Source organism: Doryrhamphus excisus, chromosome 2 (genome assembly GCF_030265055.1).
Source record: "Doryrhamphus excisus isolate RoL2022-K1 chromosome 2, RoL_Dexc_1.0, whole genome shotgun sequence".
Taxonomy (NCBI): domain Eukaryota; kingdom Metazoa; phylum Chordata; class Actinopteri; order Syngnathiformes; family Syngnathidae; genus Doryrhamphus; species Doryrhamphus excisus.
The window spans coordinates 12,715,550-12,733,336 of NC_080467.1; the positions used below are offsets into that span (position 1 = coordinate 12,715,550).

Here is a 17,787-nt window from a genome sequence, read left to right on the forward strand (position 1 = left end):
GGGTTGCGGGGGTGCTGGAGCCTATTTCAGCTGTCTTCGGGTGGGGTACACCCAGGACTGGTGGCCAGCCAATCACAGGGCACATATAGACAAACAACCATTCACACTCACATTCATACCTATGGACAATTTGGAGTCGCTAATTAACCTAGCATGTTTTTGGAATGTGGGAGGAAACCGGAGAAAACCCACACATGCACATATTTCGACTATGAAGCCCTCTAAGAAAAAACATTAACAATGTTTTAGCGTTTTATATACATATTGTGATCATGCAAGGACAAGTACATTGATGATAATGTGTAATACTTATAGTATCTTGCCGTATTAACATTACCGAATCTTAATAGCATGTTTTTGGAATGTGGGAGGAAACCGGAGAAACCCACGCATGCACGGGGACAACATGCAAACATGAGTGTGGAATCGAACTCAGGTCTCCTAGCTGTGTGGCCTGCGCACTAACCACTCGTCCAGCAAATAAAATACCTCGTAATTTGACCCATCCCGGTGTTAATCACTGCCACTCTCCAGAAGTCCATACCTTTGTTTTGTTTGTTCTTAAACCCGATTGGACGTCAACAGATTCATTCAATGAGTCGGTTTCTTTTGGAAAATATGCTGCCTTGCCAATCTTGTTTGTTGAATACTTTGAATAGGGACACATTTTACTCAACATTCATTCATTCAATTTCTACCGCTTTTCCTCACGAGGGTCACAGGGCGTGCTGGAGCCTATCCCAGCTGTCTTCGGGCAAGAGGCGGGGTACAAACTGGACTGGTGGCCAGCCAATCACAGGGCACATATAGACAAACAACCATTCACACTCACATTCATACCTATGGACAATTTGGAGTCGCCAATTAACCTAGCATGTTTTTGGAAGGTGGGAGGAAACCGGAGCACCCGGTGAAAACCCACGCATGCACGGGGAGAACATGCAAACTCCACACAGAGATGGCCGAGGGTGGAGTTGAACCCTGGTCTCCTAGCTGCGAGGTCTGTGCGCTAACCACTCGAGTCAAGTCCCAAGTCACTGATGCCAAAGTCCAAAAGTTAAATTGCAAGGCTTTGCTGCTATTGTCACTTTGTTTTCAAAGCCATCCAATTTTTACCAGATAATATTTGTACATTAGTATTAGTGTGTTATGAGAGATTTAGCTCCCTAAAAATGCTAAGTACAATGAAGTGAAGTCACTCCTCTAGTTCCTGTGTAGGTTGTATTAAAGAAAAGAAAAAAAAAACTTCCTGGAGACACAAAAGAGTGAGTGACGCTGAGATTGCTCAGTTGCCACTCACACCCATCCCAACTTGGGGAAGCACAAACCCGCCTGCATGTTGCACTTCTGGTGTTGCTCACTTAGAGTGGAGGAGGCTATTGTGACATATGTCACCCTAGTGAACGGCCACAACAACATTAAGTAAGTGGATGCTCTCCTTTTAAAGCAGATTTTCCAGAATTATTTAGCGAATCTTCTTTGCTCTTTCACTTTTCTGCATTTTTATATTTTATACATGCTAATGTTTAAAATTCACCAAGATGATTTATTATTATTATTATTCTGTTGTCTTCCTTCTGATTGAAGGTTTTGCAGATCCAAGCTAAAAATGATGCTGTCTGACCAGAAAGGTCCGTGAACTGACATCATGAGCTTCCTCTGACCACTGAGTCTCAACCATGAGCGGAAAGGGTTGCCAGCTCATGGTGTCGCCATGTACCGTGTCCCCATCGCTAAGGAAGATCGGCAGGCACGGGTCCCAATCCGTCAAGGCACCCGCGGCTTCCCCTCACTGGGAATGTCCCACCTTCCCAGGCGTGGACAAGTCTACTACCGGGAAACAGAGCGGCAGCCACATCGCCCTGCCGAGTCTGAGCCTCCGCAGGAAGGTGTTGACTAATGGGAAGCATGGCACTAAGCTCTCATCCCTGCACCAGACGGAGCTTCCGGACACAACCATGCAGAGAGGTAATGGAGTGAAGACCTCCGCCAAAGGCCAAATTATCATAATCCTAATCTGCATACAATTCTGTGTAATAGCTTTTGCATAATCGTGAATCTGACATTAGCTTAACGCAGGGGTCTCAAACACGCGGCCCGGGGGACAAATGTGGCCCGCAGGACACTAGTTTGAGGCCCCCGCCTTGATATGAAAGTTTAATGTTAGTGCGGCCCGTGCAAGTTTGATATGGATGCTGTATGGTATCATGTACCCAGAAAAAATTATTACGTTTGATTAATGTTCATGTTAAAGGTTAAATAACTGTTAATAGTTATCCTCCCTATCCGTGTGGAAGTGGTAAGTTTTTGGCTATTTAAGTTTAAAGGAAATAACTTGAAGGCTACTGTTTAGGTCACTAGCTCTCTAGTTTGCGAGTTAGCATGTGTCTCAAGACCCTGCAGTTGCGCAATAAGTTGTAAATAAAAAGAGTATAAATGTGACTATAGTTGTGTTTTGTCATGTCTACAGGGCTCTAATAATGCTTTCTTAATTTTAATCTGAAAAAAATTATTTGTCTACCCACCAACTATATGTGGTTTCTTAAGTTTTTATTATTTGCCGTTTTATTATTATTATTATATTTATTTATTTATTACTGATTGATTGATTTGATTCTTTATTATTATTATTATCTTTATTTATTCTTTATTCTTGATTTGTTTATTTATTTTTCATCTTATTTTGTGAAGAAAAATAAAAAGTAAGATATTTGAGAACAGTGGAATGTTTTATCTGAGCTTTTATTGTAGAAAATTGGAACCAAAGCGAAGTTTTTTTAATTTTTTGTTTTTTAATAAATGTGTGTTTTTGGGTTTTTTTTTTTTTTGGAAAACCTGATGCGGCCCAGTCTCACCCAGACCCGAGCTCCAGTGGCCCCCAAGTAAATTGAGTTTGAGACCCCTGGCTTAACGTGTTTATAAATGTGTTTTTTCAAGCACACTTCCTTTCAATCATCTGACGCCCAGCATTCATACAAACCATAGTTTGTCTTCAACGTGAAGCTGAAATTACCTTTGCAGATTTAAATGTTTCTTTTCCTCTGAGGTCCAGGTCCTAGCGGGTCCCGCATCCAAAAACCCCAAACCCTATTCGTCTTCAGTGAAGCTGAAATTAGCATCATGTTTTCTTTTTTTTATGTGTTATTTTCTCAAGTTGTTGCGCCTTCACAGAAGTACCCCTACCCCTACAAGCTGAAGACAGCTTGCCAGTTGTTGTTGTTTTTTTGGCTAGTTTTTTTTTTTCAAGGTGCAGCACCTCATTGGAAGTTCTCCGGCGTACAAAAACACAGCAGAAGTTTAAATATGTAATCAACCAAGCAAAACACAATCACCGACTTCTCACATTCCCCCTACGTGCGGTCATACAGGCTGACCTCTTTGAGCTCTCATTTATTGATAATTAACCGAGCATAAAGCTGTTGCCTAAAGTCAGTTTGTTCAAAGTGAGTGGAAGCTGAACTGAACTCATTAGTGATTAACACGGCACAAGGGTGTCTTTGCCCGCTCGGGTTACCAAGGGAAATTCTGTAGCAAAAAACTGACTTAAGATCTATATTTCTTTGGATAGGGAAACGGTAGAAAAAGTCTGTAAACCAGCTTGGTTAACTTCCATTATGTAGACAACGTTTATTCATTCTGAGGCTTTTGTGACCATCAGGTTGTGCCGTCTCCAGGCCTGGCATTGAGGTTCTTGGACATCCAGCTACTTCAAACCTAACAGTGACCAGCATCCCAATGTCAATCCATTCATACGATGTCACGTCAAGAGCGGCTCATCACCCTCCACTTGATGCCAGGTGTGCGACACTGACATCAGCAAGTGCACCAAAGCATATGGGTGTTGTTATAATGGTAATGGTAATGGTAATGGTTTTATTTCGTTTGAACATGCATCAGATTACAATTGAGTGCATCCCATAATCAGTTCACAGTTCCACATGTCCAAAAGGAGTAGGAAGAAGCAAAGCTTATTAAATCCTACCCCTCCATCTGGTACTTTTACAGTCAGTAACTGTTACATTTGTTCACTTCCTGCTTTCCATAATACAGTTTAAGTTTTTTTTTTTTTTTTAATAATGTACCTCGTACCGAAGTACGATAATAAAGGTTCCTTACAGACGAATAGAGCAGAGGAAACTAAATATAATACAATATGCTAGACATGATTAGGATTTTGGCACAGCCAGGATTTTAATATTTAAAAAAAAACAATCCAATTACATGCTAACCCGTTAAATATCATTAAAAACAAAAAACAGCTTACATGTGTTACAGGTGACTAAGTAAATGGTTTGTGATTGTTTTATTAATTAATTGGTATGTTACATTTGTTCACTTCCTGCTTTCCATAATACAGTTTAAGGTTGTTGTTTTTTTGTTTTTTACGTACCAGGTGATATGACCATACAATGACATAATGTGTACCATAGTAAGTGTCAATATAGTGATATATATAGCACATCATGACTGGTTCAAGATTCTTCATCCTTGTATTTAGCAAACATCAACTGCTTGTATTGTTTCTTGAATTGGCTCATCGTTGTGCATTGTTTGATTTCCTTACTCAATCCATTCCATAGTTTGATTCCACATACTGAAATGCTATGGCTTTTTAACGTAGTCCTAGCATATAAGTGTTTCAAATGTACTTCTTCCCTGAGATCATATTTCTCCTCTCTTGTAGAGAAGTATTGGATGACATGTTTAGGTAATTGTTATGTACGATGATTGTTTTTCAGGTCCTTGCTATCCAGAGAATCCCTGGCGTCAACCACCCTCAGTCTCTTCGAAACCCAGTCGGTGTTTAGCAGCAGGCACGACTGGCCATTTGGCTACCGCGTGCTCCCTCCACTGGGACAGGCGCCATGCTCCACACAGGCTGGCGAGGGCGGCGAGCAGCTCGTCCTCCCACCTGGCACGGCCATGTCCGGCACGACGGCATCAAGCACATCAGCTTCCCTGCCCTCGTACCTTTTCACAGGGGATTCCGGTAGCCCCAGACAACCAAAGAAGAGAGCGCTTTCCATGTCACCGTTGTCTGACATGATGGGGATTGATTTCAACTCCATCATTCGTACCTCGCCTACGTCGCTTGTGGCTTACATCAATGGCTCCCGAAGCTCGCCGGCCTCCCACCCAACACTCTCTCCTGTCCACTCCGACAGTTACGGCCACTTCTTGGGGGTAAAGGGCTCCTGGATCCCTCAGCCTCATTCCCACTTTGTCCCTAACTCCTCACATACTCTTGCTCCGTTGGACGAGTGCACAAAAGTTCTCGAAGAAAGCGCTGTTCTGGAGAATCACGCTAACATGATAGTGGAGCACAGAACTTCAGAGACCAGTAGACCAGAGGCTAGGAACATTCTGCCACCTGTGCAGCTACAACCAGGACAACTGACTGCTCAAGAATCAACCGTTCCTCAGGGACCACCACCACCTTACCACTCCCATCAGCACATCCACCACCTTCCCAGAAGTTATCACAAGATAAAGACTCAAGATCTGCTCAGCCAGGGTCCACCCCGGCATGGACTCGGCTTTTTACCCCAGGTCCCGATGCTGGAGGAAGAAGAAAGTGAACTGGAAGACTACGGGTCCAACTGCTGCATGTGGATGGACTGCAGCGCCGTCTACGACCAAAAGGACGAGCTGGTGAGGCACATAGAACAGATACACGTGGACCACAGGAAGTCCGAGGACTTCACGTGCTACTGGACGGGCTGTCCTCGCAATCGTAAACCCTTCAACGCCCGTTACAAGCTTTTGATCCACATGAGGGTCCATTCAGGAGAGAAGCCCAACAAATGCAAGGTACAACTTCGTTTCAAACAATCAGACAGTATGCATAGCACTATTCTTTTAAAAAGTTAGAGCAGCCAAATACCTAATTAGGGATAGGATCCAGCACCCCCGCAACCCTCGTGAGGAAAAAGCGGTAGAAAATGAATGAATGACTGTTATGTTGGTTTTATAGATGGGATATGTATTAGCTGTGTTAGCTCACAATGATTGTGGTGATGCAAAAAAGTCCAAACAAAGTGCTGTGCTGCCTCTGCTAACACCTTAGAAGTTACAAAATCCGTCCTCATTCCACAAAAACCTGCAAAACTCCAAGCTATTAAGCGTTTCCCCAAGAAGCGCTATTGTGCACTTTATCCACTTTTTACATATCGAGTGTAACTCTGCACTTGTCCGACATGAAAGATGCCATATATTGCAAACAAAAACATGACATTAAGGAACAGGTAGGGTACACTAACATCAGCAACGCTAGCATAGCTACATGGACAGTCATATTTTAACAGCAACATCATGCTAGGTTAGCCTATACCTGAAATAAAACCAACAGATAGTTGGCAGAAACCCATTTTAAGATGTTTAGCAAAGCCTGTTTGTGTTTGTTTTTTTTTTTGTTACAAAGGGTGGCACATTATCGTATTACTGTTAGAGCATTTTTTTAAGTACATTTTGCATAACAGGGGAAGGCACAATCAGTCATGAAATGAACCAGGAAGTAGCCTGCTCCCTGACAACTAACAGATTAACAAAAAGAATATGGTGCTTTTCCTTTTTCTACCCTTTTCTCTCTTTTAGACATACTGCAAATGTTTCACTTCCTATTTTCTTTACATTTGTTATCAAATATTCCAAATTGTCTAAGACTCCCTTTTTTTTTTTTTGGCCATTCCTTTTCACTCCTGCTGGGAAATTACATCGGGACATAGATGAGTAATGCACAAACCTCTGGCCAGACACGCTTCATGTGTCCGCCATCAACCAGTCAATTATTAACAACGTGGCATAGCGGCAGGCCGACCTTTTGTGAGAAAAATCTTCACTTATTAGTCGAAGCCATCGTTGCCATGGGGCTGCAAGCACTGCTGACTTCAATGAAGCAGTTCATTTTCTATTATTATTATCTTTGCTGTGAAGTGATTTGGGCATACTGGAACATATTTCCTTTATGCCATATTTGAGCATTAGATCCCATTTTCTAGGTCCTGCATATATGGCGTGATTATATACATCTACGCCCGCTGATATGGGAAAGAGGTGCCTTACACCGGACTGTACATTAAAAAGCCATCACTTTGTTTGATTGGCAGGTGAAGAAAAAGGCGTGTGCAGTGAAGAAAGTACAAGCATCAGGAACAATGACGCCGCTCTTGTTACATGCTGAACATAAAGAACAAGCCCAGACTTGTACCCTGCCATGCTATTGTGTCTTTGATGCTGTTGGAGCAGTTTCTTAACAGACTGGTTGGTCTATTTGTGTGTGTCACTGTGTTTGAATAGTTAGTTTCAGTCCAAGGGAATTTTAGGCTATGTTGTAGAGGTGCTCGATATTGGCTTTCAAACCGATATATGTATGGTATGCTAGTGTCCGACATTGTCCAGCAGCAGCAGTTTTTCCCCTCAGACTAATGTCGTCGAGTGCTGGATGCATTTCACAAACAACACGCTCTGTGCAAAATAAGACACATACTGGAATATGTAATATAAAGTTATAGAAAAAAGGTCAAAACCGACTCTTGACACCTCTTCCCCTGAGGTGTGATATTAGATTATTATAGAAGTATTAAAGGAAGACATCTTACTCGCCCCTTGAATAACCAGCGTTTTATGTCATGTACTGCATGACAGGTCGGACTTCAGTTCTTATTTCCGTGTGTTTTCACATTGTTTTGTGTGTTGTGAAAAGTAGATATTCTAAATACATATACACTCAAAACTGTGTATTCAAAATGATGTGGTGTCATTGAACACAACGCCTTTTTGCTCATAATGCTTAAAGTGTTAAGCAAATAGATTTTCAGACATGCGTGCTATCTCTTAGCATTATTTAAATTTGGAGTTCATTTGGAGCAGTTAATACATACAAATATACAAAATTATGTCCTTTTGTTCATAAAATACTGTAAAAATGGCATATTTCACACTTAGTTGCAAATAGTGATTAATCATGATTAATTAATTTGAAAACTGATTATCCATCTATCTTCTTTTTATGCCGCTAGTGTCGTAGTGTCGTGGGGGTACGCTGGAGCCTATCCCAGATGACTTCAGGCAAGAGGCGGGGTACACCCTGGTTTGGTCGCCAGCCAATCACAGAAGCTGTGATTAATTTGATTAAAATGTATAATCACTTGACAACTACAGCCCAGAGAAAATTAACCTCTCGTTAAAGAGGTAAAGCGTGCAAACTCAAACTGGCTCATATTAGTACATTTCTTGAGTAGTAGTGTTTATCCAGTCCTGTACACGTCAGGACTCAAACCCGCAACCACATAAGGTGTCGGGGAGTATACGTTCAATACGTTCCAGAATATCAATACATCTGCATGACTGCATCAAAATGCATTTACATATAATAAGGTGTCCATTATAATGTCAAAGAGGTATTTATTGAATGGTGTTTATTATTGTGTATATTTTGGGTTACCTTTATTAAGGTGCATGAGACACCTCGGCAAACTGCATACCTCCCCGATGTAAATCAGCTTTATTATGTATGTAAAGAATATTACTTTCTCATTTGGTGCTACCATTTCCATTTCTTTCATAATTTGCCTATAAACACGTCCAAACAAATTATTCTGGTCGAATATAAATTCATCCAGAAAAAGATGTGGTTGGCTGAGGAGTACCATTAGTGAATAATAAATGACCAAGAGGTATGAGTATGTGAGGAATTCCAGTCTCGGTGCAGCAATAACGAAATAGGACACGCTCTGTGTATTTTCTCCATAAGGAGGAGGACATTCCAGCTGCCCCCTGCAAACAGGAAGTACATCTACGTCCTGAGTTTGCATATTTTAGCCGTGAAGTCACAGGGTTTGCATGATGCTGCAAAAAAATCTGACTTCACGGCTAATTAGAAGATAAAAAACATAGCATTATAATCCTTACAAAGGCAGAATTATTTGATGTTTTTTGATAGCGCAGGTCTACCTAATATGGTAGCCATTTAGTGTATATCAGGGGTCTCAGACATGCGGCCCACGAACCAAATGTGGCCCGCAGGACACTGGTTTGAGGCCCCCGCCTTGATATGAAAGTTTAATGTTAGTGCGGCCCGCGCAAGTTTGATATGGATGCTGTATGGTATCATGTACCCAGAAAAAATTATTACGTTTGATTAATGTTCATGTTAAAGGTTAAATAACTGTTAATAGTTATCCTCCCTATCTGTGTGGAAGTGGTAAGCTTTTGGCTATTTAGTTTAAAGGAAATAACTTGAAGGCTACCGTTTAGGTCACTAGCTCTCTAGTTTGCGAGTTTGTCTCAAGACCCTGCAGTTGCACAATATGTTGTAAATAAAAAAAGTATAAATGTGACTATAGTCGGGTTTTGTCATGTCTACAGGGCTCTAATAATGCTTTGTTAATTTTAATCTGAAAAAAATAATTTGTCTACCCACCAACTATATGTGGTTTCTTAAGTTTTTATTATTTGCCATTTTATTGTTATTATTATATTTATTTATTTATTACTGATTGATTTTCTTTATTCTTGATTTGTTTATTTATTTTTCATCTTATTTTGTGTAGAAAAATAAAAAAATAAGATATTTGAGAACAGTGGAATGTTTTATCAGAGCTTTTCTTGTAGAAATTCGAAACCAAAGCAAAGTTTATTCATTTTTCTGTTTTTAATAAATGCATTTTTTTTTTTTTTTTGGAAAACCTGATGCAGCCCAGTCTCGCCCAGACCCTAGCTCCAGTGGCCCCCAAGTAAATTGAGTTTGAGACCCCTGGTGTATATGGAAAAGTAGATTAATGCAATTTATTTAGCCTGACAGAACAAAAATGACAGTGCACTGATATTTGTATAAATGCTGACCCCTCCTGGCTGCCGGATGGACTAATCTTAATAATAGTTCATATTTAGATGACCAAGGCAATTCAATTGAATACTCCTGACATTAGTAACATCTGAATGCCTCATTCAATGACACATTCAATGAACAGTTTGTAGGTATTATATTATGTTCTAAATCGCATCATTATGCATATGATCTGCTTTGTGTCGCCGCATCGCTGCAGCAATATGATGGTTCTGCATCATTATCCAAAAAATTTAATTTAAATCCTTGCATAGAGATATTAAACATATGCTATTATTACATGAAAGTCAATGTCAGGCAATGAGGACTTGCTTGGTATTAGCTACGAGTGTTCATAGGGGATTAAATGAATGTTTGTGGTTTTTTTACATTTGCATTTCCACCCACACAACAAGGCCGAGCAGCTTGTGTGAGTGAAATCCAGAAAGCTCGCAGTGCAGCTCAGAGGAGGACAAAAAGAGGCTGAGGTCCTCCTCCATGAAACTCTCTTAATAAATATATGCAAGAGAAATACCGCACAATGTGATATGGTACTACAATCTTTTTTTTTTTTTTCTGCAGTTCAAGGGCTGCAAAAAGGCTTTCTCTCGCCTGGAAAATCTCAAGATCCACCTGCGTAGCCACACGGGGGAGAAGCCGTACCTGTGCCAGCACCCAGGATGCTCCAAGGCGTTCAGCAACTCCAGTGACAGAGCCAAACACCAGCGTACCCACTTGGACACCGTGAGCGGCACAGACTCTATTCAACAAAACACAGAGAGAGGTCATTTCAATGGGACATAACGATTTGTCTTTGGGTGTACAGAAGCCATATGCTTGCCAAGTGGCAGGCTGTGCCAAGCGCTACACTGATCCCAGTTCCTTGAGGAAGCATGTCAAGTCCCACTCTAGCGCAGAGAGACAGTTACGAAAGAAGGTAGGAAGCTGGATGACGCTCTGATACAAACAGGCCATAACATTAGGTACACCATTTTTCCGACTTCTGTATCGAGTTGTTGACTCGTACAGATCTTCCAGAATGTGCACCTATCCGGCTGTATTTCTTTGGCGGAAATGGTCTGTTTTAATGTATTCCACCCATGTCCCGCCTCCAGAAACGCCCGCTCTGCTGTGGTTGGTCACACTCCTTCTGGTGTTGTCCCGCTTGCTGTATAATGCTACACAGACAACCATGACTTACTCAGGACACTGAGAAATTGTTACTTACTATACCGTTCGCAGCTAGCTGCACAAACCGGAAGTCGTTTTAAGTACTTGTGAAAGTGACCAACCACAGTGGATTAGGCGGGTGGAATAGATTAAAATGAACTGTTTTCGCAGGAAATACGATATCCAAACAAATACAGCTGAATAGGTGCACATACTGGAAGATCTATACGAGTCAACAACTCAATACAGAAGTACAGAAATACAGCAGATTTTATTTTCCCAGTCAGAACAAAGCTATACCGGATAAATAATTAAACAAATATAAATATATAAACCATGCAATCACTGAAATTGAATTCAAATACAATTTTCCTCTCTGGTCAATAGAAAACATATTTTTGCATTTACTTTACATACGCTGCACCTGCAAAGTGATCTAATGATCTGCCTTTGCAATGATAATAATACGTCAGTTTTGATTGACACTGACCCTCGGCCATCTCTGTGTGGAGTTTGCATGTTCTCCCCGTGCATGCGTGGGTTTTCTCCGGGTACTCCGGTTTCCTCACACATTCCAAAAACATGCTAGGTTAATTGGCGACTCCAAATTGTCCATAGGTATGAATGTGAATGTGAATGGTTGTTTGTCTATATGTGCCCTGTGATTCCAGTCCGGGGTGTACCCCGCCTCTCGCCCGAAGACAGCTGGGATAGGCTCCAGCACCCTTGCGACCCTCGTGAGGAAAAGCGGTAGAACATGAATGAATGAATGAATGATTGACACTGTCAAAGAGCTACAAATTTGACATTATGCCCCTTTCGCTACAGCACATGAGGGACGCAAAATATAATAATAAACATACTGCTACATTAGTATCCCAGTCAGAAGTGATTATTCGTGCAAACCTCTCGTATTGTATCGCATCAGTGTCCCCTGAGTGTTCATCTGCAGCACTAATACCGATGGTCTATGTGTGTTATTTCCTGTAGATGAAATCCACAGTTGATGTGACCCAGCACCCACTAACAGACTGTTTAACCATCCACCATCTGCACCCGAGCCTCTCTCCGCCAGACAACTTGACAGCATCCTCCGGAGCTACTCGTGAGCCATACTCATGTAAGCAGAAGCTGTAGTCTTATAGAATAGATTAGATACATATAGATTTTTACCATATGTAAAGCAACTATTCACAACTGATAGGATATCCATTAGACTTACACAGTTTTGGTCGACCAATCTCTTTTTCCTCAGCCTCGAAGCAGCCACAAAACTCCTCCCACAATCCCAGCTTGACTCTGATGCGTACGCTTCAAGAAAATCACAGGTAATCACAGGTTTTTTTTTTTCCACAGTGTTGTTTTCATGAGAATACAGCAGTTAAAATTATAATATTGCCATATTATTATATTTAATACATGCAAATAAACATAAGAAAATGAGTCAATTCTAATATTTTGCCCTTTCGTGTAACTAAGAGTACACATATTGGATACAATAAAAAAATCATACTAAAAATATCATTTTACCAATAACAATTTTGTGTAAACTGAATGAATTCATGAAAAAAAAATCTATATTTAATTTAAAATGATTTTATCTAAAATGTGCATCACATTATGATTTTTTACTATTTTTGCACTTCAAACCTTGTGCGGTACTGGTAGTATAATTACAATGCATTTTTGTACTCATTGTATGTGTTTATTTTTTTTGTACTATTTATTTGACAGTGGAATCTCAGTTAGCATCCACCCCTGGTTAACATGTTTTTTGCTTCATGTCAAAAATGTACGCTGGCGTATAATATGGTGCACATCTTGTTGTGTTCTTCCTTGTTGGCATGCTATATACATTTATATGTATTTCTAATTGTTTTCTGCATGTAATTATAATTTTCTTTTGTGTGTGTGTTTTGTGTTCACATTTTTGACTTTTTGGAACAGATGAATTGGATTTAGAGGTTTTCTCATGGGAATATTTGTTTCAGTTAAAGTCCGTTTCAGATTTGGATCTTCTGGAACGCATTGACAACGCTTGCCAGTTTAATTTATTTATATTCATATTTTATTTATCTATATACTCATTTTCCATCCATCCGTTTTCTATGCTGCTTATCGTCATTCGGGTCGCGGGGGTATGCTGGACTCTATCCCAGCTGACTTAGGACAAGAGGCAGGGTACACCCTAGATTGACCAATATTATCATTTTATATTAGATTATTTTAATATTTGTTATTGCACTGTTAGTGCCGTGGTACATGCTGAGCATTATTTGTGATTGACGCAGGTTCAATTCCCGGTTAGTAACCCGTGAGACTTGTGTAATGCCGGTCTCAAGCACGGATACAAAGGAAGGTTGCATCAGGAATGGCATCCAATAAAAATGAAGCCAAACAAAACCAGCGTTTGGATGTGTGGAATATGCAGGAGCCTAATTTGCCATCTTTCTTTGTACGAAAAGGATTTCAGCCAGATGCTTCAAGGCTCCTCATTGGCAGTGATTGTTCTCCTACCAGCAGTCGGCCGTGAACACGCACTGCGGGATTCTGGGTAGACAATCAGAGGCCATGAAAGCAGACCTCGCTTTGCCTCATTGGCCAAGAGTCCACAGCAATGAGGCAAAGCTGGAATTAATGAATGCTATCGCACTGACTGAAGTGTCTGAGGAATTCAATAAGCAAATTACCAAATCTAAAATACTATTCATACTCCAGTGGGACAGAGAGAGATGGAATTACTTCACAAAGGTTAAATCAATTGTAAAATTCTTGCATTTTGTTCCGACTCCTTTCCTGGACTAATTTTTGCGTTCTAATCCTTTTTGTGTGATTTGTGTGAAGATTGCAGCAAAGCCCTGACTACAGAACAGATGCTTTCACGGTTAAGGAGCCCATTCCCTTGCAGTTTTACAGAGATGTAGTAGTAGTAGTAGTAGTAGTAGTAGTAGTAGTAGTAATAATAATAATAATAATAATAATAATAATAATAATAATAATAATAATAATAATAATAATAATAATAATAATAATAATAATAATAATAATAATAATAATAATAATAATAATAATAATAATAATAATAATAATAATAATAATAATAATAATAATAATAATAATAATAATAATAATACACGGGTGGCACGGTGGTCGAGTGGTTAGTGCGCAGACCTCACAGCTAGGAGACCAGGGTTCAATTCCACCCTCGGCCATCTCTGTGTGGAGTTTGCATGTTCTCCCCGTGCATGCATGGGTTTTCTCCGGGTACTCCGGTTTCCTCCCACATTCCAAAAACATGCTAGGTTAATTGGCCACTCCAAATTGTCCATAGGTATGAATGTGAGTGTGAATGGTTGTTTGTCTATATGTGCCCTGTGATTGGCTGGCCAGCAGTCCAGGGTGTACCCCGCCTCTCGCCCGGAGACAGCTGGGATAGGCTCCAGCACCCCCCGCGACCCTCGTGAGGAAAAGCGGTAGAACATTAATGAATGAATAATAATACATTTTATTTGTATAGCGCTTTTCAAAATACTCAAAGACACTTTACAGAAAAATGGAGTTGAAAAAAAAACAAGTAAACAGAGTAAAAGATACGTTAAAATAAAACATTAATTTGTTAATACACAGATAAAACATGAGTAAAAATTGGGCGGGGCACAGCAGTCGGATATAAAAAGTTAGACATTAAAAACAGATTTAAAGAGGTGGGTTTTTAGTTGTTTTTGGAGGCAAAGAGTTCCAGAAGGTGGGGGCAGCGATGGAGAAGGTTCTGTCATGTATCATGTATGTCATGTATGAGAATTATAGCCAAATTTAAATGTTTTTCAGGTTTGGTGATCATCGGCTCTTCTGCGATGACCCCTACCCACCTCTCCCTTGCCTCCCACATCCTCCTGATGGGACATCTCAAGACATGAAACAACGTGGTCTGGCCCCTGACCCTGCAGCAGACTACAGCCCAGGTTGGCGTATGTATTACTCCTAAATCTTAGACCAGGAGTCTCAAACTCAATTTACCTGGGGGCCATTGGAGCTAGGGTCTGGGCAAGGCTGGGCCGCATCAGGTTTTCTAAAAAAAACAACAACAAAAAAACACATTTATTAAAAACAGAAAATTATACAAACTTTTTCAGTGCTTTGGTTCCAATTTTCTACAATAAAAGCTCTGATAAAACATTCCACTGTTCTCAAATATCTTACTTTTTATTTTTAAACAAATCAAGAATCAATAAAATCAATAAATAAATAAATATAATATTAATAATAAAATGGCAAATAATAAAAACTTAAGAAACCACATATTGGGTAGACAAATTATTTTTTTTCAGATTAAAATTAACAAAGCATTATTAGAGCCCTGTAGACATGACAAAACACGACTATAGTCACATTTATACTCTTTTTATTTACAACATATTGCGCAACTGCAGGGTCTTGAGACACATGCCAACACGCAAACTAGAGAGCTAGCGACCTAAACGGTAGCCTTCAAGTTATTTCCTTTAAACTTAAATAGCCAAAAACTTACCACTTCCACACGGATAGGGAGGATAAGTATTAACAGTTATTTAACCTTTAACATGAACATTAATCAAACGTAATAATTTTTTCTGGGTACATGATACCATACAGCATCCATATCAAACTTGCGCGGGCCGCACTAACATTGAACTTTCATATCAAGGCGGGGGCCTCAAACTCGTGTCCTGCGGGCCACATTTGGCCCGCGGGCCGCGTGTTTGAGACCCCTGTCTTAGACACTAAAGAGGGTATAATTGGGTGGTGTCACGAGACAAGATTTTAACTTTACAATGGAAATTTAAAAAAAAAAGGATTCACTCCACTCTGTTCCATAGAACAATGGTATGAACAAACGCACCAAGGTGGTGAAACCCATGCACAGAGTGAACTCTCTTCTTGCCTTCTCGGAAGCAAGAGACAAGGAAATACAATACATGCACATGGGAATGGATTGAGGCTGGCAAAATTATAGAGTTCACAAAATCATGAATTTATTATCATCATTTCGCAAGAACTTGTGACACCCCCAGGGTATGTACATGTTGTTGCAAGTTTCACATGTGAGGAGTCTATTAGCAAGCGTGTGGGCGGCCGTTTGAGCAGATATGTTACGCTCTCTGTTTCATTTTGTGTGTGTTTCTATCATTTAGTTCCTGTTTGACTTTTATTTTGGATTTCTGGTTCCTGTGTTGGCACCATATGCTGCAACTTTACTTTCCTCTTGAAGCCGGCAGGACATCTGTTTCTTGTTTTTAATTGACACTACGTTTGAGTCATTTCTCCTTGCTAGTTATCGCTATTTATGTTCTCGCTCTTTCTATTTATGCACTTTGCATCCTACAGCCTTGCTCCTGTGATGATTCGCCCTCAGCTATCCACAATTTCAGTTAGCAAGTCTTGGTTGGGTTTTTTTTTTAGCCTCCTACTATTTTTGCCACAGAATTAACACTGTACCTGTAGAGAAAACTCCACTTCTACCTCCTTATTACCATCAACAGCATCAAACAGGGGGGAAAAGTGGGCTAAATTGACAATAAAAGCACAAATACTGCGGATTTCAGAAAACAACAGATGGAATGATACAGCACTCTACAAGAAGCAATGACGTCTGTAAAATTCAATAATTTTTTTTTAATCCCAAAACTGTATAATGATGAAAATGGTAATATTAATGATGATTATAATAATGGTGATAATAATAACAATAATAATGGTAATATGATAAAGATTATAACAATAATGATAATGATAATAACAATAATAATATTACAATGATAATAATAACAGGGGAAAACAAGACTGTGGCATGAACATGATTATATCTTGCAAAAAGTGGTAGGCCTACTCCTTTTGGATACAAATGTAAATAATGGTTATAAAGTTATATTTTGATTGATGTAAGAAATGCACTGTAATGTTTCATATATTTGCCCAAAAAAATATATTACTTACAATATACTCTCTAATGCAGAGCTCTCAGGGCCAATGGAGGCTCTCTATTGTTACGACGGGCTGGACGCTTCCGGTCACCTGATGCGGGTAGACGACTACAGCGGCGGGGTTAATCCCAACAACGAGCAATCACCTCTTGCCTACAACGCAGGTAATTTTAGAAAAGAAAAAAAAAGTCTGACGATGAGCTCTTTATTGCCACAAGTTATCTCAATGCGCATCTGGACCTGCAGGGTTTGATGTCTAAGCATCAGGAGGAGACTTCCTCAATGTGATGGACGCCCCCCCTGTAACCACGCAGAAGAGTGAACCTAGCCCACTTGTGGCATTCCACACCTTTGGACTAGTCTTCAAAACAGTGGACATCATGAAGTTGGCCATTAAAACTAAGGGAGAATCATGCGCTACAATACACAGTTAGGTCCGGCAGTATTTTGCACAATAAGTATTGATTTTGTCACAATGGATTTTAATTAAAATCGTCAACCTGACAAAAGGACGGTAAGGGCAAGATCATTGCTAGTGCTTGACCGAAGAGGTGGACTGAAGAGGGGACAGACGAAGAAACGACAGGACAAAGGAGAAGACAACATCACCTGTTCATGCTTGCTAGCGCCCCCTTTTGGAGAATGCGCTGCAAGAAATACGCTTCTAATAGCGTAGAAAGCAGCAGTGTTCAAGTGGATGACACATTTTGATGAGCTTGCTGGGTATGATGGAGACAGGGATCTGACTATATATATAAATATATATAAAAATTATGAGTGAGTATGATGAGTGAATTTACTCCTATCACAAACTTTGGGTCATACTGTCGA

At 40.1% G+C, this 17,787-nt stretch overlaps 1 protein-coding gene across 1 annotated transcript; it reads left to right on the forward strand.

The window, feature by feature from the left end:
• Positions 1 to 1,679: 1,679 nt before the first annotated feature.
• On the forward strand, positions 1,680 to 17,216 carry glis3 (GLIS family zinc finger 3). Its single transcript, XM_058051705.1, has 10 exons — positions 1,680 to 1,971; positions 3,653 to 3,797; positions 4,740 to 5,811; positions 10,409 to 10,570; positions 10,653 to 10,763; positions 11,987 to 12,116; positions 12,252 to 12,324; positions 14,825 to 14,958; positions 16,989 to 17,120; positions 17,203 to 17,216. The coding sequence occupies exons 1-10, from the start codon at positions 1,680 to 1,682 to the stop codon at positions 17,214 to 17,216; spliced, it is 2,265 nt and encodes a 754-aa protein (XP_057907688.1).
• The last annotated feature ends 571 nt before the right edge of the window (positions 17,217 to 17,787 follow it).

Bases quoted from the DNA above. Each gene is read 5' to 3' on its own strand.
- glis3 (XM_058051705.1), top strand. From the start codon at position 1,680: ATGAGCGGAAAGGGTTGCCAGCTCATGGTGTCGCCATGTACCGTGTCC. The intron at 3,798-4,739 runs GTGTGCGACACT...ATTGTTTTTCAG, and splicing joins CACCCTCCACTTGATGCCAG to GTCCTTGCTATCCAGAGAAT. The intron at 10,764-11,986 runs GTAGGAAGCTGG...TATTTCCTGTAG, and splicing joins AGAGACAGTTACGAAAGAAG to ATGAAATCCACAGTTGATGT.